This window comes from Macrotis lagotis, chromosome 8 (genome assembly GCF_037893015.1).
Source record: "Macrotis lagotis isolate mMagLag1 chromosome 8, bilby.v1.9.chrom.fasta, whole genome shotgun sequence".
NCBI lineage: Eukaryota > Metazoa > Chordata > Mammalia > Peramelemorphia > Peramelidae > Macrotis > Macrotis lagotis.
The window spans coordinates 85,813,671-85,839,563 of NC_133665.1; the positions used below are offsets into that span (position 1 = coordinate 85,813,671).

The 25,893-nt window shown below is 35.7% G+C and overlaps 1 protein-coding gene across 5 annotated transcripts in view; it reads left to right on the forward strand.

Annotated features, from left to right (window-relative positions):
• The window catches only part of ADAMTSL1 (ADAMTS like 1), a 1,134,116-nt gene that overhangs the window by 885,969 nt on the left and 222,254 nt on the right, over positions 1-25,893 (forward strand). For all 5 annotated transcript variants that reach the window (XM_074197566.1, XM_074197568.1, XM_074197565.1 and 2 more), the window contains 2 exons: positions 4,987-5,061; positions 11,064-11,221. In XM_074197566.1, the coding sequence (XP_074053667.1) occupies positions 4,987-5,061; positions 11,064-11,221 (233 nt within the window). The remainder of the gene's footprint in view (positions 1-4,986; positions 5,062-11,063; positions 11,222-25,893) is intronic.

A 25,893-nucleotide genomic window follows, 5' to 3' on the forward strand; every position in this document is an offset into this window, starting at 1 on the left:
TCTTTGCCACCCCAAAAAGAGATGCTATAATTTTTTTTACATCCTTAGAGGGTTTTTTAAATTTAGGACTTAATTCTTCTTTAATCTATGCTCTCTCTTATCTACCCTGCCCCACACACACACACATATACACTTACTTGTCATTCTCCTATTTTTCTGTTAAGCGAAATGAATGTGTATAATCAACTCCATATATGTATTCTTTCCTCCTTTGAACAGTACAGATGAAAGTAAGGTTCAAGTGTCATCTAGACTCCTATATCCATTCCTCCTTGTTTGTATAGATGTCTTCTTGTATACAGATAATTTTTCCCATCCTCCTTCTTCCTTTCCCCATCAGTATGTTCTTATTCTTTTTTTTTAGGTTTTTGCAAGGCAAATGGGGTTAAGTGGCTTGCCCAAGGCCACACAGCTAGGTAATTATTAAGTGTCTGAGACCAGATTTGAACCCAGGTACTCCTGACTCCAAGACCGGTGCTTTATCCACTATGCCACCTAAGCCGCCCCAGTATGTTCTTATTCTTCCCCTCCCTTTCCAACCTTCTTTTAAGATCACCAAAACATAGCAGAACTACTCCCAATCTCTTTGTCTGATTCCCTTCTATAACTCTTGAGGGTTCAAAAAGAATGCATACATCATCTCTTTCCATTCTAATGTAAACAATTTGTCCTTGGTTAGTTCTGATGATTGTTCCTTTATGGTGACCTTTTTAAATGTTTCTCTTGACTCCTATCCTTGTATTTCAGTTTCTAGATGGCTCTGATATTTTCACCATTCTTCATAATAGGCATAATTATCATCTTCATTTTATGGTTGAGGAAACTGAGATTGAGAAAGGTCTTTCCCCAGGTCATCTCCCTAGTAAGCAACAGAGTTGAAATTTAAACCTACATCTCTCCATTCTAGATTCAGTGGTCATTGCTGTCAAGATTATATTTATACATCAGATTTGCTAGCATAGTGAGATGAAGGGAAAAGTTTCCCTCCCACTCTGCCTCTCATTCATTCTCTCTGTCCCACTGCCCTCAGAAGTCCACTCTTTAAAAAAAAAACCAGAGGAGGAAACCAAGGTACAGGAAAGAAACATGGTTCTTTTCCTTTAGGAAGTGAACCCCTTTAATTTCTGCTCTGGTCTGCTTGACCTAGCAAAGGAAGAGGGCCTTGTCAGCATCTGAGGAATTAATGGTCTCTTCCCTCTTCAGAAAAAAAAAAAAGGTTCACTGATAGTGAGTGGGTGAGAAGGCAAAGAACTGAATGTGTACAGGACCAGTTTCCCTTTTATATATGCACTCTCTTTGACCTGTAGATAAACAAAGACTTTCTATTTCTAGAAATCCAATGGCTCTAACTGAAGTAACCATTTTTTAAAGCTTCAAAGAAGATTTCTTTATGCGTATGCCTTAAGAGCATTGTGGGACTGGTCCCAACTTTTTTTTTCTTTTCTTGCTTTTATACAGCAAACACTCAAATAGTGTTGAGAGCCAGTTTTTTTTAAATCTGAGGTGAATCATTTAACTTTAAGATACTAAAACTATTATTAAATAAGAATACCTACAAGCACTTAATTTTTAGAAATGTCAACTAAGATTTCTTTGCAAAATAGTCAATCAGCAATCATTTATTAGACTTCTACCATGAGGCAGGTACTGTGCTAGGTATACTACAAAGGTGGAAATGAGACAGTCCCTGCTGCAAAGTTCATATGTTTTACTAGGATTTAAAATATGTTCTCAGAAAAATAAATGTAGGTTAAATACAAAATAAATAATACACAGTGAAAGGTATTACTAACTGGGAAAAATCAGAAGAGACCTCTTGAAGGAAGTAAAGATTGAGTTGAACCCTAAGTAATCTTAGGGGTTCCAAAAAGTAGGGTTGAGGAGAGACAATATTCCAGACAGCCTATGTATGGGAACAGATTTTTTTTGTTTTGTTTTTTAGGTTTTTGCAAGGCAAACGGGGTTAAGTGGCTTGCCCAAGGCCACACAGCTAGGTAATTATTAAGTGTCTGAGACCGGATTTGAACCCAGGTACACCTGACTCCAAGGCCGGTGCTTTATCCACTACGCCACCTAGCAGCCCCAATGGAAACAGATTTAATGTCAAATTTAGGAAAGAATAAATAGGTTATTCTGAACAGAGTGTAGAGTCTATATGTGGGAGCAATATTTAATCAGCCTGGAAAGATAAACTATAGTCAGATTGTGAAGAACTTTCAATGTCAAAAAATGGAGTTTCTCTTTTATCTGAAACAGGGAAACCACTTGCACTTTTTAAGTGAAGCTTCAGGAAGGTAATGATTCTATCATAGACTACTTTTATATACCTCAAGATCCCTACCACACCTCACAGAATTAGAACCAGATTTCATTTTGTCCAATGAAATATAAGTGCCTTGCAGACATGACCTTGAATTACTTTTGTATTTGTATTCCCAAAGAAATAGTACATGCTTTATTGAGACATCTTTTACAGAATCAGGATTAACTCTCATTTCTCCCAGTGTAGTAATAACTAAGATTCAAGGGAGAATTACCAAAAATACAAGGTCCAGACAAATGAGAGACAACCATTTGAGGAAGAAGTCACTTTTACCTGAAAGCATTAGGAAATGCTTCATGGAGCTTAAGTCAGGTCTTTAATGAAGGGAGGGACATCAATAGATAGAAATAAATCCAGGTTTGGAGATAAGAGCAAAGGTAGCAGGACAAAAGAAGGCAAGGTCAGAATGAATTTAATAAAGGACTTTGACTGAAATGGAGGAAGCAAGAAGTTAGGAGAACAGCACTTCCTCCATAATAGCTTAGATTTGAAGTGTACAGGATGATTGCTAGGATTAGGAGCTTATTCCATCTTCAGAAGTAGAAAGAAAAAGAATATAGTATTCGGAACCTGTGGCCCTGAGTTCAAATACTAACTTTGAATTTATAATCACTTATAATTTATAATTTAATTTGAAATTAAATATATGACAAGATAATTTTCTATCTCTGAGTCTCAGTCGCTTCATCTGTAAAATGAGATTTGAACTACTTGAGCTCTAAACTACTTCCTAGTCCTGTCATTTTGTATTCTAAGAGCCCTTCAAATTCTAATAGTCTGTGGTTCTTCAGTGTCTTCCTTTTACTTGTTTCTATTGAAGTGTCAAGACACTGGGTTTTTTAAACAAATTGGGGGCAAGGGTAGGAGGAAAAATAAAGGGGGGGGGGCAGGAAGGAAAAGGAGGAGGAAAAAGAGGGGAAGGGGAGGAGGAATCTTATTATTTCATCCCATTAGCTTTGTGACCTCCAACAACTTCTTGAACCTCTCTATAAGTTTAGTTTTCTTATCTCTAATATGGGAATAATAATAACATTAATGCTTCCTGGGACAATTTTGAGAATCAAATAAGATGATAAACAGTGCTATAAAATATCAAGCACTGTGACAGTTTAAGAAATAATACTACATAAATGAAAGCTTTTAACATCCCTGCCTACTTAGTTACTATATAATATTATATATATATATGTAATATATATATATATATATGTATGTATGAGAACTGGTCCTAATTCTATAAAGATTTATCAATGAAACACCTACTATGTGTTAAAGCTTTGGGAATATAAATGTAATATGTATTTTATATTATATTAATAATAATAATAAATTATTTTGATTAAAGCTATAACTGTAAACTAGTGAGCTACTATAAATGAAATGGAAAGGTTTTTTTGAAAACTGTAAAGTACACACACACACATCTAAGTTGTCAGTTATATTATCAGTGAAATAAGTAAAAACTGCCTATTGGCTTTCCTTTGTTATTGTTTTTTCTAACGATTTCCTTCTTGCTAGAAGATCATTTTAATGGATACTTTTTCTTTAAATACCCACCTTATTACAAATCTATTACAAACAAAATAAAATAAGCTATAAAGAGTAAAAGAAAAACAAGTGAGCCTACTTGTGAGGTCCTGGAAAAGGAAATGTGTTCATTTGCATAGGGTGACAGACACCACCGAGCTAAGGCAATTGCCTTTATTTTTAAAGGAAAAGTTAATGAATACTTACTATGTACCTACTGTGAACTAGGTCATAAAGAATATACAAAGGTATCAGGGACTGTGGCCCTTATTCCTTAAATACTTAGGAGACAAACATACATATATGTTTGTGTATATTATATTGTACTGCATGCAGACATAGGATGTATAAATGCTTCCATATAATATATAAATATTGCTATATACATTATATTTACTTCTTATTTGTATATATTTATACATACTTACATATTTTTTTATTTTATGAGTATATATATAGTCATATATACTATAATTAAAAATAATTCTTAAAGACTTATGTGGGTTCCACAGTGGTTTAGGAACTTCTTTATGGTTACACAGTTAATAAGTGTCAAAGCATGACTTGAAGCCAAGACTTCTTGAAGCCAAGATTAGTTCTATCTGCACCAAATAATTCCAGCTAGCAGCTAGGTGGCACAATGGATAGATAGAATTGGAGGACCTGAGTTCAGATTTGGCCTCAGACACTTAATACTTAGTTGTGTGACCTTGGGCAAGTCACTTAACTCCATTGCCTTGGGAAAATATAAAAAAATAAAAAAATAAAGGATAGAGAAAGAAAGAAAGAGTCTAGGAGTTACTAAGAAGTAGTAACTGGGAGGGAGGCAAATTGGGGAGATGGTTTTTAGTACCATAACTATAAGATTTTTTTTTAGTTTTTTTTTTTTTTGCAAGGCAAGTGGGGTTAAGTGGCTTGCCCAAGGCCATACAGCTAGGTAATTATTAAGTGTTTGAGACCGGATTTGAACCCAGGTACTCCTGACTCCAAGGCCAGTGCTTTATCCACTACATCACCTAGCTACCCCATAACTATAAGATTTAATTTTCAAATATAAAAAAAAGAACAAACCCAGAACCCTAAACTGATTGTCTCTGTATACAGGTAAAAATCTGTCCTATTTTCTTTCTCTCCAGTTGATGATACAGTGGTTGCCATTCCCTATGGAAGTAGACATGTTCGGCTTGTCTTAAAGGGACCTGATCACTTGTGTAAGTAACCTGATTAATTGTCTTCTTAGAGATAATCAGTTAGCATGGTCCTTATGGGGGTTTTTTTGTGATCAAGGATTATGTTTATTTTTTTCTTCCCACTATAAACTTAAAGACATAAATGACAAATCTTTAACTCTATTATAATTATTATATTTGGAATGCTTCTGTTTATTTCTTGGCCAATTCATTTGACTCTCAAAAACTTTGTAGCTATTATTTCTAAACACATTGATAGCAAAGAATACAGAATATATACACTCAGCTAGCATATTTTTTTCCTAAATAGAGTCTCTTCACACACTTTCTCTCTTTCTTCCCATCCTTTTCTTCCTCTGACCCCTCATTCTTTTCTCTCTCTATCTTCCTTCCTCCTCTGTGTCCTTTTCCCTTGATTTCTTCACTCTTCTTATTCTTTCATTTAGAAGAATATAAAATAAAACATAGATGTTTCTAACCTGAAGCAGCTAAAGGAAATAATTCAATTCAATAAATGATTTTGAGAACCTAATATGTGTCTATGGAGATCAACTTATCTTGATAAATCAATGAACATTTATTGTTTATTTATTAGTAGTGTCACATAGTACTGATATCCTAAGTTAGCAGTAGTTAGAATGCAAATCCAAGTGTAGACATGATGTTTACAGTTTCCAACACCAAGTGGTAGAATTGCCTCACCAGAGTTTTTTCACTTCATTTTCGGTTTCTTAACTATATAGGATCATGTTTTAAAAATTGTTTTCTTGTTTTAAGCTATGACTATTTAGATGTAGAGCTATGAATTACAAGCAGAAAATTATAGGCTATAAACCAAGAAGACGGGCAAGGAGAACATCCTAAGGTTTTCTTAAAAGTTCAGTTTGACTAAAATTCTTCACTTTAATAGGTCCCTTGGGCATCCCTGATCAGCTTCTCTGTGGTTGATTCTCTCTTCCCAGTAAAAGATCTATCTTCTGTTACCTCCTACACACATACATATGCAGCTGTCTTAAGTAGCAAACATTATCTTTTGGCCATTGAGTTTGTATGAAATCACTGCTAAGAAATCAGCAAGAGAAAGAGAAATAGGAGCCCCTAACAGTAAAACAAGAAAAGCAACTATGGTATTCTTTAAAAAAATACAAGTAGAAATGTCTGTTGGTAGTAGTAATGGGGGACCTGCAGGAGTCTTTAAAGTATAAGAAAGAATAGAATGGAACTTAAGCATAGCCAAGAGAGCCTGATCCCTCACCTCCTCAGAAACCAAGTTCATTTCTAGCCCTGGACAACTCCATAAAATACAACTGTTCCCATGTCAAAGGGATTATATATGTGCGTGTGAACTATAGCTGTTCAAACGATTCTTTTTCCCCTTTGAGAATAGATCAGGGTTAACTGCCGACTCACTGCCGGTATAGAAACCACACTCAAAAACAGTATTTTTCTGGGCAGTGACATTCTAAAATAAAATATCCAAGCCAAGGCCATCAGAAAACAAGGAAGAAGCTGGCTTTACTCAAAAGCAGTGGGCCTGAAGGAATGAACGAAAGTGAAAATTTTACATCAGTCTCCTAGGTTTACTTGCTCTAAAGGTACTATGAAACTAAAAAATTAAACTATTTAGCTAAATTACACAAGTGACCCAAGGGCTAGAAAACAAATCAGATTTACAGAAAACAAAAAAGAGAAATAAAATCTATTAAATCCTTTACTTCAGCACACTGAGTTCTTGTTGAAAATTCAAGTATTATTTCTAAGGAGTAATCCTCCCACTCTCCCTCTTCCTATCCCCCCATCACCATTTTTGGAGATTGCACAGCAAAATGAATGTCTGAGTAAGCAACATTGGGTTCCTCCTCCATTCTTTCCCTCCCTACTCCCACAGGTTGACCTAGTTTTGGCAGAGTCTTGGGTATTTAGGTCCAGATTGGAATAGACCCAGATGAATTGGTCCAGCTCTGGGTCATTTTCCTCAAAGAGTCTCAGGAAGCCAATTTGGTCCTACAGCTAAAGCAGCCTTAGACCTCCAGGGCTAAACCAGAACCAGCTTCTGTTGCAAGGCCAGTCATAATACTATTTAGTTGGATAAAGGTTGGAGGACATGCTTATCAAATTTGTAGATTATTTCTACTACCATCAGGATTCAAAAAAGCTATTTTAGGGCTCAAAGGATTTCTTTTAAAAGACATTTTAGTGAGAATGTAAAATGTAGTTAATAGAATTGTCCCTTGTCCTGGATTTGTCTTAGGTTCAAAAATCAATACTATACAAGTACAAGATGGTAGAGATATACCTTAATGGAAGTTCAGGTAAAAACCTCCCAATTCACATAATGATGATGGGAAAAAAAACAATTATGCCGTATTAAGTGAATTCAGTGTTCAGGATGAGTGAGATTGTCGTCCAGTTTTCTCTGTCCTGATCAAACCCATTCTGGAATATTTTATTCAGTTCTTGGATGACTGGAGTATTACCAAGACAACCAAACAAGTGGCACCATCTAAAACCTCAAAGTTCTGAGAAATCAGAAAGAGCTGAGTTTAAATTCTACTTAAGACCATTCCCAGTTGTGTGACCCATATAAGTCATTTTACCCTCTCTCTCAGTTTCTTCATCTGTCAAGTGAAGATAACAATAACATCTACTTCAAAGGATTTTTAAAAATTAAATGAAATAACATATATGAAGCTCTTTGAAAGCCTACATGTACTACATACATGCTTGATGTTACTATTAATACTATTTTCAGAGGAAGGCAACAAGGACAAGTAAGGGGAAGAAAACATCATACCATCAGATTAGTTGAAGGAACAAGGGATGCTTAGCCTGGAAAAGAGAAAACAAATGACCACACATGATAGCTGCCTTAAAAGCACCCAAATGGACAGAATTGCGTGTCTCATTTTATCTAGCTCCATAGAGTTATGAACTCCATAATGGGTTATGAGGAAACATATTTCACAATACTGAAGATAAAGAATGACTTTGTAACATTTAGATCTACCAGCCCTGCAACTATTTTAGAAGAGGCTAGAGAGGTATCTTTCAGCTATCCATACAGATTTCCTTCTCTGCAGTGAAGAGGAGTGGATAGATCCTAGACCAGTCCTTAACTTCTTCTGTGTCCTGGACCTCTGGACAGTCTGGCAAAACATATGGATAGTTTCTGAGTATTTTTAAATGAATAAAACAAAATAGATAAGGAAAACAATTATATTGAAATAGTTATTATTTTTTTTTATTTTCACAGACCCCAGGTTTAAGAACCCCCTTTTTTGAGAGCATTCTGAGTTCATGCCTAAGGGAACAAGTTAATGAGGTCTGGAAGAGGGGGAGAAGAGACAAAAAAAAAAATCCCAGAATTAATCCCTCTAGAGCAATATAAGTTTATAGTGGTTGGGCTCCTTTCTATTAATTCCCATTTTTTGAGGACAGAGGGTAGGAAGACACCCTTTCCCCCTAAGCTGCTGCTGACTCTTACCTCTATGGTGCAGTACAGTTGACATTTCCACAAGGCAGCAAGATACTGATACTTGCCCTGGAGAAGGGGATGCAGAGTTGCTTTTGGAAAAACAGTTAGACACATGCTTAACAACCAAGGGTTTTTACCTACTTAGAATAGAAACTTGGTTCTGGGTTATATCTAGAATACTTTCATTACAATAGCTCGGATTTACAGCATTCTCTACTTGTATTTGCTAACCCATAACACTGGCCCTAATACACAGCGAGCATTTAATGAAAATTTTTCATTGTTTTATTCTTCACAAACCCATAAAGTACAGGTTGCCCCACTCATAGGCACTAATAACAAGTGTTATTTTTTTTATATCTGTAAGCTGATGTATTAAATTGTCAATGGTTAATGCTCTGGGCATGGAGTCAGGAAGACCTGAGTTCAATTGTGTGACCTTGGGCAAGTCATTTAACCTTTGCCTCAGTTTCCTCATCTATTAAATGAGGATAAACATAGTACCCATTTCCCAGGCTTGTTGTGAGGATCAAATGAGGTGATATTTGTAAAGCATATACATAGAAGGTACTATTTAATTGTTAAATATTATTAAGTGGCAGATTTGGACTTGAGAATCTCCTGACTCCCAGCACACTGTACCCTATTTATTCAGTGTACTTAGTGGTCAGAAGGTAAAACTTAATGAATAACTAATTAGAGTAATCAAGAATTTTTTCTGTATTCCTGACTTATTGCATTTCTTCATCCTATAAGTATGTAAAACACACCTTCTATGTGTGTGTGTTTCTCACTGAAATCAGTGACATGAATAATAAAAAATGAATTAATTCATACATCAAGCATTTACCTTTATCTTTGTCTGTTTGGAAGTCCTACAGGAGGGAAAGGTGACTTCTTGATGCTTCTAGGATAAAATGCAAAATCCTCTTATCTGACAGTTAAATTCCTTTACAGTGTAACTCCAGTCTATCATTATAGACTTATTTTCTATGACAATCCATGTTCCAGCCAAATTGGCTGCTGTTTCCTTTGCAGAACTTTCCAATCTCCTAACTCAGCCAATCTTTTATATACTATTCTCTCTATGATCAAAATTCTCTCCCTTCTCTTTTCTGCCCCTTGAAGTCCTTTACTACTCTCAAGGATCACCCCAACTGCCACCTCCTATACGGGGATTTTTCTTATCCCCTCAGTTTTTAGTGTCCCCCTCCTAATTACATTTACTTTGGGGTTTCTTTGTATATGTTTATATTTATATTTACAAATCTGTTTCCCCCATGGAAATAAGGCAGGGCAGGGATTGTTTTCATGTTCTTTTTTTTTGTACCAGTACCTAGCAAAAAGGAATGAATCACTTAACAAATATTTATAGAATTAAATTATTCAGTCATTTTTTTCATTAATCTCTGACATCATGTGATCCTATATGGGATTTTCTTGGCAAAGATACTGGAGTGGTTTGCATTTCCTTCTCCAGTTCATTTTACAGATGATGGATTTGAGGTAAACAATTAAGTGACTTGCTCAGAATCACACAGCTTCTAAGTGTCAGAGGCCAGATTTGAACTCAAGAAGAGAGTCGTCCTAACTTCAGGTCCAGTGCTTTGTGCACCACAGCACCATTTAGAAACTCTGTATAGATGCAAGCAACGAAGTTGATTTGTGTGTGGGCTATAATAAAGATGATGAGTAGATGTGCATTGGCAGGCAAGAGTTCATTCCAGGTCAAGAGAACAGCTGAAAGTCATGGAAAAAGGAAACTCTAAGAGAGGGATGAGAGCCAGAAAGGAGACCAGTTTGGTTAGAGAAAGAGAGACCAGCATTTGAAGATCTATACAAATGAACTTAAACAGGTATGAGAAAAGCAGCTACTTAGGAGCCTTGAATTCTGGACTGAGAATTTTTGAGTCCATTCTATCTCATTTGTTCCAATTCAACAAAGATGTATTAAGCAAAGATGAACATAATGTGATGAGAATTATAAGAATTTTTAGTTATATGAAATTTACCCCCCCAAAGAAAAAGATGTTCACAATCAGCTTTATGCTTTTTCACAGCATAAAGGTAAGTATAAGATAAAATTCCTTCTTATAATCCATTTAAAGAGCCTGTTCCTCTGCTTTTGTTTTTAGCCTAAGGGATTGACTGGAATTCAACTCAATTAACATTCTTTGAGCACCACTTTCCAGGCTCGATGCTAAATGCTAGGGATACAAATAAGAAAAAGAAAGACAATCACTTCCTTCAAGGAATTTACAATCTAATTGGGAAAAGAATCTGGCAAGGGGTGGAAGAGAAAATAGGGAGTACCCAACACCAGGTCATCTTGGGACATCTTGTCCCAAGCAGAAGAGCAGATGGAAAGTGGCAAGTTAAAGTCCTGTCCTCGACAAAAAAAGGCTTTGGATAGAATTTAGTCTACCCTCCATGCCTCCAATCAGAAAAGAACGGAAACTGAGGGAAGTGGGAAGGTATATAGGTTTATATGTGTCCTTGCTGGCTTGGAGAATACCCACCTCTCCTCTTCCTTTGTTTCTTTGTGTAGATCTAGAAACTAAGACTCTACAGGGTACAAAAGGTGAAAACAGCCTCAGCAGTACAGGTACCTTCCTTGTGGACAATTCCAGTGTTGACTTCCAGAAGTTTCCAGACAAAGAGATATTGAGAATGGCCGGACCCCTCACTGCAGATTTTATCATCAAGGTGAGAAGCAATCATCACAAACTAGATTTAAATCCAAAACTATGAAATGAACAATTGCATGTTCACCTCAAAGAAAAGTCACATGAAATTCGATTCAATTCCAAATAGTTTTTTTTAAAGGAACCCTTCCAGTTCTCATTGACTGAGAAAGATTAAATACAACTTAATTCCTGCCCTCAAAGAGCTTCCATTATAATAGGAAGCTACACAAATAAATATCATGCAAATTAAAATATAAGAAGGACATATCAGGGGACCCAACACAGAATTATAGAAACATAGGGAGGAAAGATGATTTTCTGCCTTATAGTTCTCCACATACCATCTGAACCAGACTTGAACAGGTTGAGAAAAGGAAGGAGTAAGATAATAGAGAAAAAAATGCTTGATTTGAGGTCACACAACACTGGCATGGATCTTTCCTCTGTCACTTATTGACTAAGCAATGGTGGACAAGTCACTTCCCTTTTCTTTACCTCAGTTTTCTTATCTATAATAATTAATGAATTGGACCAGATATAACTAAGCCCCATTCAGTATTAATATTCTAGAAGTCTATTCATGCATTCTATAGACAGATTAGCATGTATAAACATATGAAAGCCTTGGAAAAATTGCTCTTCCAGGAAATATTTAATTCTAGGGTGTTGAGCAAACTACATCCTGATCTTTATGGCAACTTCACAATTGAGAAATAAACATCTGACATGTTGAAGGTCTTTGGGAAACTCTTGCATACATTCTTTGGGGGAAAAAACTGCACATGATGAAGGGTTTAGGGTTCCAAAAGCCAACACATCTTTAATTGTGGGGAGCAGAGGGGAAAGGCTTTACAAGCAAGTTAGGTCACTTGTATACTCTCAGTGATTGGATCTTGGAGGTTGTCTGTCTACAACAAAGTTTAAAAATCAACTGATGATATGAAGACATTGGTCAAATCATCATGGCAAGTTCTGTTTTTTTGTTGTGTTGGCAACAAGACTCAGTTGTTTCCTCGCATCAGAGCTTCACTATTCTTCATGGTAATATAAAACACATTGCTGGAAGAACATACACATTCTATAGGAAAAAAAAGTACACACCAAAAGAACATTTGGGAATCACAATAAAATAAAAACATTTTCCCCCCTTCATCAGGTCAGAAGAACCTGAAGGATTTCAGCTGTAAAGCTGTAAAACTTGTAATGTGTCCAGGACTCCATAAATTTTTCATCATGAGACCTATAGCCAAAGGACATTTGATTTAAACTAATGCTTGGTGACCCTATGGCAGCTGGAAGTAGAAATACTTCATAGGAAAATGTGATAGGCAATGAGGTTGAATTGAAGAGGTGTTCCAGAGTACTGTCCTCCATCTCACTCAGCATGATAGCTTTCTTTAATCCAGCTCAGCTTCCAGCCACATAAAAGTCCTAGTACAAACCATCAGAGGTAACTTCTGATATTCCCAATGCTCAGGTTAGTCAAAGAGATATTATGTTATTTCATTTCTGATCTCAAAGAACAGAAATATAATCATACCCACCTCAAATTCAGCTACACAGTTGATTATTAGAATTCAAAGTTTAAAATGTTAAGCAATGTATTTACTTATTCAAATCCCCAAGTGTTACAGAATAAACTCCATGTATGATGTATATGTGTGTATGTATAGCTGAACCTATTCTTTCATGGATATAAGAATGCTTTCTAGAAATACTCTTTCCACCAATGCAGATCAATAACTGTTCTGTAATATATAGTCTTAAAACAGAACCGGGAGGTATGAGACATTAAGGGATGTGTTCATGATATCACACCTAGTACATGTCAGAGATCAGATTTGAACTCATGTCTCCTCATCTGTAAAATGAGCTCTCATTTCTACTATTCCAGGTTGTCTCATAGACAGATAAATAGATAGATAGATGGATAGATAGACATATATACACACATGTATATAACATATATACATACATGTATTTATATCCCTATATATTTACATATACACACAATATTTTTGGTGATCTTGAAAGTTATTACATTTTCCAAGGTACTTAACATTCTGAAATAATAGTTCAGTACAGCAAAACATTCATTATTTCATAATCTGATGTCAACCCCTCTAAATTTTACTAGTTGATCTTCATCAGGAATTGCGACTGAAACAATTTCTCATCTTGTCTTAGCTAGACAACTTTCCTTTGGTTGACAGCCAAAGACAATCATGGAGTGCATACTAGAGCCCTTCTAACTTGGTAGAACCTACCATGGGTTACATTACTGACTCAACCTTGAAGAACTCAGAGTCCAAACTACTCCATGATGACTGTGAGTAGTGAAAGTAGAAAGAAAACAATGACTTAAGGCAGGAATTAGCCTTTTAAAATATATTTCATTTAACCTTCCTCCTCCCATAGGGGAGGAAGAAAGCAGGGCTAGTTTGGCAGGTGTGGAAACTGAGGCACAGAGCAACTTGTCCAAGTTGTATAGCTAAAACTAAAAAGCAAGAATTGAAATTCCCAGTTTGCTTCTAAAGACATAGATGTAATTTTTCATGTAAATATAAAAGTTGATACTTAAGAACCTTTCTAAGGAATAGTGATAACTAGCATTTATGTACTCTTTAAAGTTCACAAACTATTTTGCATGTGTTATTTCATTTGAATCTCACAACAACCCTGTTAGGTAGCCATTATTATTTATCCCCACTTTAGAGATGAGTAAACTGAGACTGAAAAAGGTCAAATTATTGCCCAAGATCACAAAGTTGATAAGAGTCTGAGATCACATTTGAATCTAGCTCTTCCCAACTCCAAATCCAGCATTTTGTTAGTGTTGTTATTGTACTGACCTGCTACACTGAAATTGTGATTTTGTTTCAAGATAAGTGACATGTTTTATGTATTTCATTTAGAGGGTATAATACTCTTAGTATTTTTAGGTACTCCATTATAACTTTCAAGATTCAGGAATCAAAGGAAAAGGAATAAAAGATTCGTTAGAAAACATTAAAAATTAGACATATCTAAAATTATCCTAAGACAGAAATTTTAAAATTATATATTTTATGGTCTTTTATTTTGTGAATTTTTCATATCAATTCTGAAAATGAGCCAAGTATTCTTTTTTTTTTGTAAAAAGTCTTTCATCTTTATAATATATCCTGTAAAATTACCTTTTTCCCTCATAATCTTGTCCAGGACATTGTTGAAATGTCAGATTACTGTTTTACTCTTAATCATCCATTTTGGTCTCTTTAAAAACAATTGAACTAGGGGCAGCTAGGTGGCGTAGTGGATAAAGCACTGGCCCTGGAGTCAGGAGTACCTGGGTTCAAATCCGGTCTCAGACACTTAATAATTACCTAGCTGTGTGGCCTTGGGCAAGCCACTTAACCCCATTTGCCTTACAAAAAACCTAAAAAAAAAAAAAAATTTGAACTCCCCTTTCCAATCATGATACAAAGTATCATAAGTATTATAATAATTTTGCTTTGTAAAGTCTTGTCTTTTCCTATTATGTGCTATAGAGAAATGTCTACCTTCCTATCTTGGACCTGGAATTTATTTTCCAAGGGATTTTTTTTTTAGGAAAAAAAAGAAAACTATATTGTGCACATAATAATTTAGGTTCACACACATACAGTGCTTTTGTTTTATTATTGTTATATAGTCATTTCAGTAATGTCCAACTCTCTGATCTCATTTGAGGGGTTTTTTTTTTGGCAGAGATAGGAGTAGTTTGCAATTTCCTTCTCCAAATCTTTTTTATGGATGAGGGACTGAGGCAAACACCCCTGAAGCTGAATTTGAACCCAGGTCTTCATGACTGCAGACCTGATACTCTATCTACTGGGCTATATAGCTGCCCATATAGTGCTTTATCACTTCCAACACCCTTTGCTCTCAATAAACCTGTAAAAGGAGCTGTGCAAGGATTATTAGCATGATTTCACACCCCGGAGAGATGAAGTAATTGGTCAGACAGCTAATAAGCAATGACTGCCAGACTCAGATCTTCTGACTCCAAATCTATTGTTCCCTCCAATTACCCCTTGATCCCTCACAGTACTGATGGTTCTTCATCACAAATGTTTATCATGCAAGGTTCTGAAATTGGTCTTTCTGGACATTTTTAACATCATGCTCAAATCTCATCTTATTTCCTGAGGAAGCACTTCCCCAGCCGACAAAATAGTCCATATAAGCCCTAGCAATGCTTCAAGTAGCAAAATTTTAGGGGTTGGGGTGGGGGAGGCTACTCCCACTATAACTCACTACTGACTGTGGTTCACCTCCATAATTTCAGAGACCTGGAGTCAAACAGTTGTCTCCTTATATCCGTTGCAGCAAAAGGTCTGTTTGAATGAAAATTATGATTTGAATAAATGATTTTGGTGCCAAATGCAGTTAGTGTTTCCATAAAAAGACTTGGTAGAAAGAGTCCCTGCTCACTAAGGCACTCATGGGCTACATTACTATAGATTAAAGACCTCTTTTTAATCAAAGGAAATTCAATATTTGTTGTTACTCAATTCTAAACATATCAATTGTACACGAATACAAGAGAGGCAAAGTTGTCTCAGAGCTTAAGACCTGGATTCAAGTCTAGATTGACATTTATTAGATTATGTCTACTCCCTAAATCTAGAAGGTGCAGATCTGCAGTGGTAGTGGAAATTCCTTCACCAGTGAAATAGCAAGTTTAACTTTTTAGTTGTTTCTCCATCATTCTCAGAGGCCACTGGGTGGTGCAATGGTTAGAGATCTGGGCATGGAGTAAAGAGATGGGTTCAAATCTGCCCTCACACACTTACTAGTTGTGTTACTCTAGACAAGAAATTTGACATTGTTCTAACTCAGTTACATTTGTTGTGATGATCAAATAAAAAAATTACAAAATGCTTAGCATAGTAACTGGCAATAAATGCTTTTTCCACCCAATCCTTTATTCTCAAACAAGGAAAATGTATAATTTCATTTTATAATTTTCCTAGGAGAAAGATGGTATCAGGTTCCTAAGAGTCTCCTCATAGAGAAGATTTTGGAAATCAGCTCAATAGTCATATTCATTTGGTACTGTTTTTACTTATCTCCAATACGAAGAAGAAACACCATGGTCAATCAGAAAAGAAACTATTTAGGATTTGTTGAGGGGAGAGTCAGACTAAACTCAGGGGGAAAATGGTTGAAAAATAATTAATATACCAACTACTAGTGTCATAAACACTTGATTAAAAAAAGAATTGCCTAGATTTGAAAACTAATGCTATAATATCATCTCCATTTGACTGTCTACAGAACCCTGTAGAAGCTGCCAGAGAAAACACAATGATTAAGTAATAGGACAGGATTGAAGTTGTTCCTCTGAGGAGGAAAAGGAACCACAATGTGTGTCAGAAGCAGAGAATCATGGCAGGGGAGAAATGGGCACCTGTCAGCAGCAGATATATGGAAGTGGGCAACAGGGAGATGCAAACCTTGTTTGACCTTCCCCTTCTCTGGAGCCTCTGGGAGTCGTGAGAATTCTAGAGAACTCTGGGTTGGGGTAAGGCGAGAGGCAGCTTAGCCAAAAAGAGGGAAATTTTACCTCTTGACTTTCTGTAGGCTCTTCTGTGTCCTTTACCATATAAAGAAAATCTCTTCTCTGCTTGAATCTGAAGGAAAATCTGCCCCAAAGCAGATCTGCTAGTTGCTCTTTATGGTCCTGACTACTCTCCTTACATGCCAAATCTACTCCTCCTCTACTCTCAAATGAAACAAAGATGAATCCTTTTAATCCAGAATTAGCCTTAAAAGATCACTGAGAAAATATTATTCCAATATAACAATAGGCAGTCAGTTAAACAGTTAACATTTTTTAAACACCTATCGTGCAAGACTGAGCTAAGTACAAGAGCAAAAAATAGTTCCTGCTTTCAAGGAGTCCAATCTAAAAGGAGAGACAATATGTAAACAACTATGTACAAACAGGCTATAATCAGGAGAAATTGTAAATTAACAGAGGAAAGGCAGTAGAATGAAGAGAGAATAGGAACAGTTTCCTGTAGAAGGTATAATTTTAATTGAGACTTGAAGGAAGTCAGGAAGCAGACAAAGGAAGAAGAACATTCTAAACGTAGAAGACCACAGTCAAGAAAATACCCAGTGAGGTGAGAGACTGATTGCTTTGATGAATATCAAGGGAGGGCAGTGTTGCTGGATCACAGGATATGGAGGAAGGGGAGTTGGGAGTGTATGCTAGGAGCTGAGAATATAAAATACAAGAAGATTGGAAAGATCATGGAGAAGATCAGATTATGGAGTACTTTGGAGGTGATAGGAAACCACAGAAGTTTAAGGAAAAGAACATCAGAACTCCACCAGAGGATGACTTTCTAATCATTATAAACAAGTCCAGCCTGTTCAAAACCCAACATAATTCTGCACCATCTGGGTTAATTTCCAGCATTTTGTTGATAGCATGTTACAGAGGCAAGTTCTTCAGGTTGGTTCTCTGCACCAAACTTTTCCTAATTCTTCTCCTAAGTGCTTGGCTCCTCTCTTGTGAGGTTCTAAGGTCTCACATCAGAGAGTACTGATGGTTAGTAATTTATTTTTCTCTTATGAGAGAACACACATAAATAAACTAACTTTCTGCCAGTTATGAAACTAACATTGTTTAATATTCAACAATTGTCTGATTATTACTTTGTGCATGTGAACTTTTCAAACTCCAAAAACAGTTAGATGTAAATGAGTTAAAAAGGGATCACAATGCCTCACAGCCTCAATCATTTCTTTGCTCCTGAGCAGGTTGCCTACCCTTCACCTTCCTATCCCTATTCTATCCTGGGTAGTTCTTTACCCAGTTTTCCTACTAGTCTGTGTCTCTTCTCACATTTCAATTAAAAAACCTTTTTGCTGACTCTATTGTATCAATTTTTGATATCAGAAAAACCTTTTTTGCCTATTTTTAACAATTTAGCTGTTCATATATGAAAAATGTAATTATTTACATTCTTCACAACTAGATTGTAATCTTTGTCTTTACCTGTGCTTGCTTATAAAGAAAAAATGCTAACTTATAAAAGAAGCAGTACAATATAGTATAACATGCCTCCCAATCCTATACTTATGACATTTAAGTTTTTAAATTAAGAATAAAACTTTATATTTGTCACTTTTGAATTTTATCTAATTAGATTAAGCCCAGTGGTCTAGGCTATCATGATTAATTTAGATCTTGGTTATCATCCTTTCTTTTTATCATCTGCAAATGACCTTCTTTTCTTTTATCTATTCTTTTTTCTAAGTTATTGAGGAAAAGAACTGATAGCATAGGATTAAACTTGAATCCATGAGGCACTTCAGTTGAGAGTTCTTGCCAAGTTCATATTAAACCACTAGCTATTATTATTATTATCTACCCATTCAACCAGTAGCAAATCCATCCAAATTTATTTTTTTCTAGTCCACATCTATTTTTCAAGAATGGTATGAGATACTTTGTTAAATGGCTTGTCAAAATTTAGGCAAACTATTATCAAATCATTTGCCTTAATCAGTGGATTTAGCAACCCTATGAAAAACAAGAAATAAAATAAGTCTGGAATAACCTATTTTTGATGGTACTATGTAATCACCACCAAAGAGACTGGCTGTCTCTTTAATTATCTAAATCTGAGGATTTTCCCAAGCTTCAAATTCAACTTCACTGGTCTTTAATGGGAAAACTCTGTTCCCTGCCCTCATTTGAAAGATCGGGAAAATGTTTACCTTTCTCCAATCTTGTGATACGCCACCTGCTTCCCATGATCTTAAAACTCTTACTAACATCAACTCACAAATCACATGCATTATTTTTTCTGTACCTGAGTTCATCTGGACCAGACTATCTGAATTCAACAAGGAACACTAGATTCTCTCTTACAATCTCTTTATCTTCCTAGATATCAATTCCTTATTAGTCCTTTTTGTTCTCTAAATAGATCAAGTGTTATTATCCATATTTTAGAAATTAAAAAATTGAAGTTAAAAAGACAATTGACTTAGGTCCCAAAAAGCATCAATTTAGCACTAGAAGGAATCTTAGAGTACAACCCTCTCATTTTCCAATTAATGAAACCCTAGGCACTTGAAAGGTAAGTGATTTGCTGAAGGTCACACTGTCATAAGTGTAATGAAAACTAGTATTGTGTTTATTTTTGCTATTGCTGCTTTGGACTTGTAATTTCATAGATATGCCACAGAGGCAAATCAGGGTATACCTTATTCTCTTAAGGAGTAGTCTGGAACTCAGAGGTTAAGTTATTTTCCCATTACCATTTAGTGAATTCAACAATGAGCCAGGATCTATGCTAAGTTCTGGGAAATACACTTACAAGTAAAAAAGAAAGGCAGTCTCTGCCCTCAAGGAGCTTACATTCTGTGGGGGAAAATAACATGTGAAAGGATGCTGAAAAATGGTGGAGGGGAGTCCTGAATACAACCTGCAGAGGACATAAGACACAGCAGGCATATCTTTACATGAAGATTCTGAGAAGAGTCAGGAAGATATTGCAGAGGCAGAGGGTACCTGCAATATTGGAATTCCAAGGCTGATTATTCAGTTGTTTTAGTAGTATCCAATTCTTCATGACCACATTGGAAGTTTTTTTGACCAAGATAGACAAGGGCTTGCCATTTCCTTCTCTTTTTATTTTTTTACAATTGAAGAAATTAAAGTAAACAGGGTTAAGTGACTTGCCAGGATCACATAATTAATAAATGTCTGAGGTCAGATTTGAACACAGGAAGACCAATCTTCCTGTACCCCTCCACTTCACCACTTGAATGTCCTTCCAAGACTAGAGGGAAGTTTAAAGATGAAGAACTAGCTCTGGGTAGGGGAATGCCAAAGTATAGCTTGGAGAAGAATGAGAGGTTACAGCTAGTATACTTCAGAGATAAAAGACAAATAAAACTCTTCCAAATTTCAAAACTATTCCTCATTATATTACCCCAGGAATTCCTAACCATTTTTGTGTAATGTACACTTTTGCCAATCTGGTGAAACTTAATGCATCCCTTCTTAGAATAATGTTTTTAAATATATGAATTTTAAAATAGGACTACAAAGGCAAGCAAACACATTAAAATATAGTTATCAAATTTTTTTTTAAAAAATGTTTTCAATGATGCTGGATTAAGAATCCCTGCATTATGCCAAACTGTCTCTCATCTTACACATGGTAGATTTCTAAGAAATGCTTTTTGAATTAAATTGAATTGAGTCAAATCAAGTTTCAAGAATTTAACTCAGGTTTTCTGATACCAAATCTGCAACTCTTCCTACTATACTTTGTGTGCTTCTGAAATATACTCCTTTAGCAGCTGGAGTGCCAAGTCATCTTGGATGAGAACATTTCTGTAATAATTCTACTTTTTCCATTAAATTAATTCTCTAAATACAGGCCAGTAATCCCATAGGCACAGTTTGAAAAGGCCAGAGAACTTTTCAGAAAAAAGTGACTGCCTGCAGAAAGAAGGGGTCAAAATCACCCTGAGAGTTTTTATAAAAGCATTAATTTGTTCTGCCAAATACGTTTGTTTTTTATGGAATGGAACTGTGACCACTCAGAACATCTTGTTACAGTTACCTGCTTCGGAAAACCAAAATCCAAACTTTTTTCTGAACTTTTTAGCTTTAAGAAATTCACGGATATAGTCACTTGGGCCACCATTACTATGTGTCAAAATTGGATTCAGTATTTTGTGAGGTTCTGTAATAAACATATTTGCCTGTTTTTCATCATTTCTCCTTCCACACATAAGGATTTTTCCTCAAAAATTATACATGCACTACCCCCCTACACTCCCCAATAATAAAATCTTCTTTTCCCCATAAGAATAGTGCCCAATCTCACATAATCTTAAGGCAAACTGTTCCTCTGAGGCTACTGTACTTAGCTGCATTCTCCCCAATCCTTTCCCTTCCCTGCCCCCTCCATTGTCCCAGTGCCCTCCCTCTTCCCTAGTACAGAAGCTCATCAGAGAAGTGACTGAACTACAGCCAAGGCAGGTAGGGGGTGACTCCTGACTGCCCAGCTTCCCTGCTAGGCATGTCTGGGGCAAAAGAGTTTCTTGGTATCCCAACAGCCAAAAGAAAAGAAAACTGGTTGAGGGAAGAGCTTTAGGATTTGGAAGTTGCCTTTTCCCTAGCTGTGGAGGGGGATTCCATCTCATTGATGTCTCCCTCTTTATACATTCAAAAGGTCTTAAGAAGGAGTTGAATATTTTTTAAATGACATAAATTTAACATTAAACATCAATGCAACAAATTTGCCTTGTATTCATTTACTTTTACATACATTCCATATCAATACATAAAAGTTCATGCTTTTTCCAGACTTTCAACATCTTTCTTTGCTCATTCCCATTTGCTTTTCCTCTGTCATGGTGATAGTGAATTCTCTACTCTCCAGTTTGTTATTGTTGCTTTGAACTATTTCATAAAGTTCTGGGCATATTTCTTTATATTCTAGATAATTATTGATCTTAGGTGCATTACAGTATTGCATTACTGGGATATACCACAATTGATGTATTCATTCTTCCATTAGAATGTTTTGTTGCTTCCATTTTTTCTAATTACAAATATTGATGCCATAGAAAATGTTGAAAAGATATTCTTTTTTTGTCTTTCTAAGCATACTCAGAGTAAGGGTAATATCTTTTCTCTTAAATGCTGCTTTATTTCATGTGAATGTTAATTGCCGCAGCTTTGCTCTCCCCTTCCCTATCCCATACATACACCGTGTCCCATCAATATTTTATGGTAGCTATGCTTTGCGCATATATTATGAAATGCAACCAATTTTTTACAAATTCATTTAATTTCCATGAAAGTATCATTACATTCAATGAAACATTAAAACACTGCAGTCCCAAGAAAGAAAAGCTTGTTCAGAGCTTTCTTTCTTTTTTTCTTATTAACATAAGGTCAAAATTACATACACCAGATGTGTTTTGCTCTTTAAAAAGTGTCAGACTGTAACTCTCAACAGACGTTTCAGAACTGGACCTGATTTTGAGTATTTTTTTGCTTGTAAAGTTGAAGTGCTAATATGTCACCAAAACACCTTAGAAGTTCTGATGATAGCAAAAACCCCAGTATGATCACATAAACTTGACCCCCAAAAATGTAAATAGAGGCATGTTTAAAATCCTGATCCACTTTGGGAATCAAGCAAATATATGAAGTTTACCAAATCCAAATATCCAATAACTTTTCCTGGCTGATTTGTTCTTATGTCTTTCTGTAGGGTGGAATTTTGTCTGGGTACATGTTTGGAAGTAGGGGGGAAAGATACTGAGGAGGTGGAGTGGGTAGATAATCTTGGAATGTCTGACTGTTCTGTACTTTATGAAGAAAATGAAGTGTGGGTACATAAGGACAGGGAAGGGTGTAACCCAAAAGAACGTGATGGCACCAAGACAGATTATGAGAACAGCTCTTTGGTTGCTTCTAGATTTTCCATTCATCCTTCTTAAATTTCATCTTCTTAGTTTTGGCCCATTGTCCTAGCCTCTGGAGATGTTTGTGCATCCTGACTGTCATGCAACGTGTTAGCTAACCCTTTCATTCTTGTACCCTCTTCAAGTTTATAAACTTGCTTTCTCTATTGTCATCCCTGTGGATGATAAAAATTATAGGAGAACAAGGGTCATGCCCCTCTCTCAAGGTAACATCAATCCTTTAATCACTAATTCTTTGGATCTGAGTTCAAGAGCAACAGAGAGAATTGAGAGTTGTGCTCAGAGCTAGGAAGACTTGAGTTCAACACATTGACCGTGTAACAAGAACAAATTTCAACATCTCCTTGCTTTAAGCAACTAACTGAGATTTTGAGTTGCAGAGAAGACTGTGACCTACATAGGTAGATGGAGTTCCATACCTAGGAGTTCCCCATACCAATAAGACAATAGGTCCCCCATTTTTACCCCATCTTTGCATCTGATAATTGAATTTAACCAAGAGTGAATCCATTTAAGCCCTCCTTCCCTTTTTTATTCTAGTCATTCTCTCTTTAAAGACCTAACTTTAAGATGATGCAGCCCTCGTGTTTTGTTTTGTTTTGATTTTTATAGTCCACAAATGAAAACTGAGTTGGCATAAAGAAATATCAAGATTTTAAAAAAAGGAAATATCAAGATTATCTCACTTGCCATATACTATATTCCCCTAAATATTAATGCAGGGTCAATTGACTATATATGCCTAATCATTTTTTTAAAAAAACTAATTTAAATAAATATCACATGGAGGACAATGGAGAAGGCATATGTTGGGTTGAGCAGGCTACAACATGAAAAATGAGTCTTTCAAGACACATAAGAAGAAAGAGATCATCCAAGCACAGACTGATGTGTAGACAGCCTGAGTGTACCCTGGAATCCCACTCCTGGGATCAGGTGCGAGTGAAGAAAACCCCAGCATGTTGGATGGATCCCTTGTGGCAAACTTATTTGAGGTTGTTGAAAAGAGGCACCTAGGATAGACAGACCTGTTTGGGTTCTAACCTGCTTCATTGAAAGAAACACCCAAATTACTGAGATCACAGTTTCATTGGAATACTTAAGAATTCATAAAGTTAAAGCGAACAAAGCAAAAAATCCAAAACACTTTGTTTATTTGAATCCTTTCTCTTAATCACTAACATATATGAACAGCAGCATTTTTTGGTCAGCTTATATTATTAGCTTGCATTAATAAAAATACTCCTCTAAAAACTATTGTTTAATTTCATAGTTTGTTCATTGATACTTATTCTCAACTCTTGGGATATAAAGTAACTCCTAGAAAATCATGGGAAGGATATAACTTCTCTCTTCTCTGACCATTATGTTCTTATATTCTCTGTTCTATTGATATGAAAACTCTATGATCTTTCCTTCTCATTTTCTTCTATTTTCTACCAAAAACAAAATTCTTTTAAATCTAAAATATCTCATAGCATCTCTTGACTAATAGTTTGCTCTTTTTTGGTGTAAACAAATTTGAGAGTTTTATTTCTTTGTTTGTTTTGTTTTCCCAAAGAGGAAGAGTAAATTTCTGTGGTTTGTTTGTTTCTGTTTATGCAAATTAATGCCTCCATCCAATAGCTCACAAAATGATAGTAACTCATATCCAAAGGAGTGTTAGGTTTTTGTGAACTAAAAATGATCCTTTAGGGGCGGCTAGGTGGCGCAGTGGATAGAGCACTGGCCCTGGAGTCAGGAGTGCCTGAGTTCAAATCCGGCCTCAGACACTTAATAATTATCTAGCTGTATGGCCTTGGGCAAGCCACTTAACCCCATTGCCTTGCAAAAACCTAAAAAAAAAAAAAGATCCTTTTAAGTCATGTGATTGATATAGCCTCCCAAAGTAAGCAATTAGATATTTTATTTCTGACTCACAAGATTGACTGATATTAATCTGTCAGAATGGCCTCCCCATTGTTTAGAACCCCTACATAATTACACTGCTGTATTTTTTTAAATAGGGAATTTACATCATTGTTTATTCTCAATTAAAAAAAAAAGAATGTCCTGCTCTCAGTAGAGCAAACTTCACCTTCAAATTCTCCTCTTAAGAAGATTTTCTGAAGGACTTTCCATTTTTCTTCCCAGTTTCCAGAAAACATATCCATGATTTATCTTCATTAATTTTTTGTCTCCCTTTTATTGTCCTGATTTTAGCCTCTTATTTTCCCCCTTTATATTTGAAATTTATGTGCATTCTCAACTGTTAATGCAAAAAGTAGGGACATACATCCTGTCATTCCCCAAGTTCAAAATTACTCTAGGGACAAAGAAAATTAGTGTTATATCACTAGTACTTATGCTCTGATAATTTGCTGGCCCAGTGAATTCTCTCCAAAGCAGCAAAAAACAATGAAGGCGACAAAAGCCTGCAAAATGTTTGGGTTGAGAGCCAGATAAGCCACATCATCTGGAGAGCATTTATGGATTAAACTGGACATAAGACAACAAACAAAAATTAAAGGAACAGATTTTGCCAGTGTTTGGATATGCATTTTATTCACATTTCTGATAATTGTGAAATCACAAAATTGAATTGTACCTCAGTACCCAATGTGCTATGTAAGGAATTGGAAGTGACACTTTGAAAAATGAGGCCAGAAAGAATAGCTGGAAATGACCCAAAAATATAGAAGAAACTCATGCTACATGGGAAGGAAGGAGAGGAGGAAGGAAGGAAAGGAAACTTATATTTCTTAAATGCCTACTATGCTCTTAGTATTGTTCTAAGCACTTTACAAACATTATCTCTTTTTATCCTCACAATCTTGAAAGGTAAGCGCTATTATTATTCACATTTTGCAAATGAGAAAACTGAGGCAATCAGCAGTTAAGCCACTTGCACAAGTCACACAACTTGTAAGTGTCCAAGCTAGAACTCAGATCTTTCCAACTCCAGATCCATTACTTTATCCACTGTGCCACCTAGATGCTTAATACACAGTTTTAAGGTACTCAGGGGATTTATTGTTTAGATATACAAAATTTTAAAATTCAAAAATGCCAAGAGAATGGAAAATATCCTTATATTGTACTTTAAAAGATTACATCAACAATCTCAGATTATCTGGAAAATATTGAAAAAGGAAGATTTCCATAGATAATTTTCAATGACAACTTCACATCTGACCGAGAAATGTAAAAAAT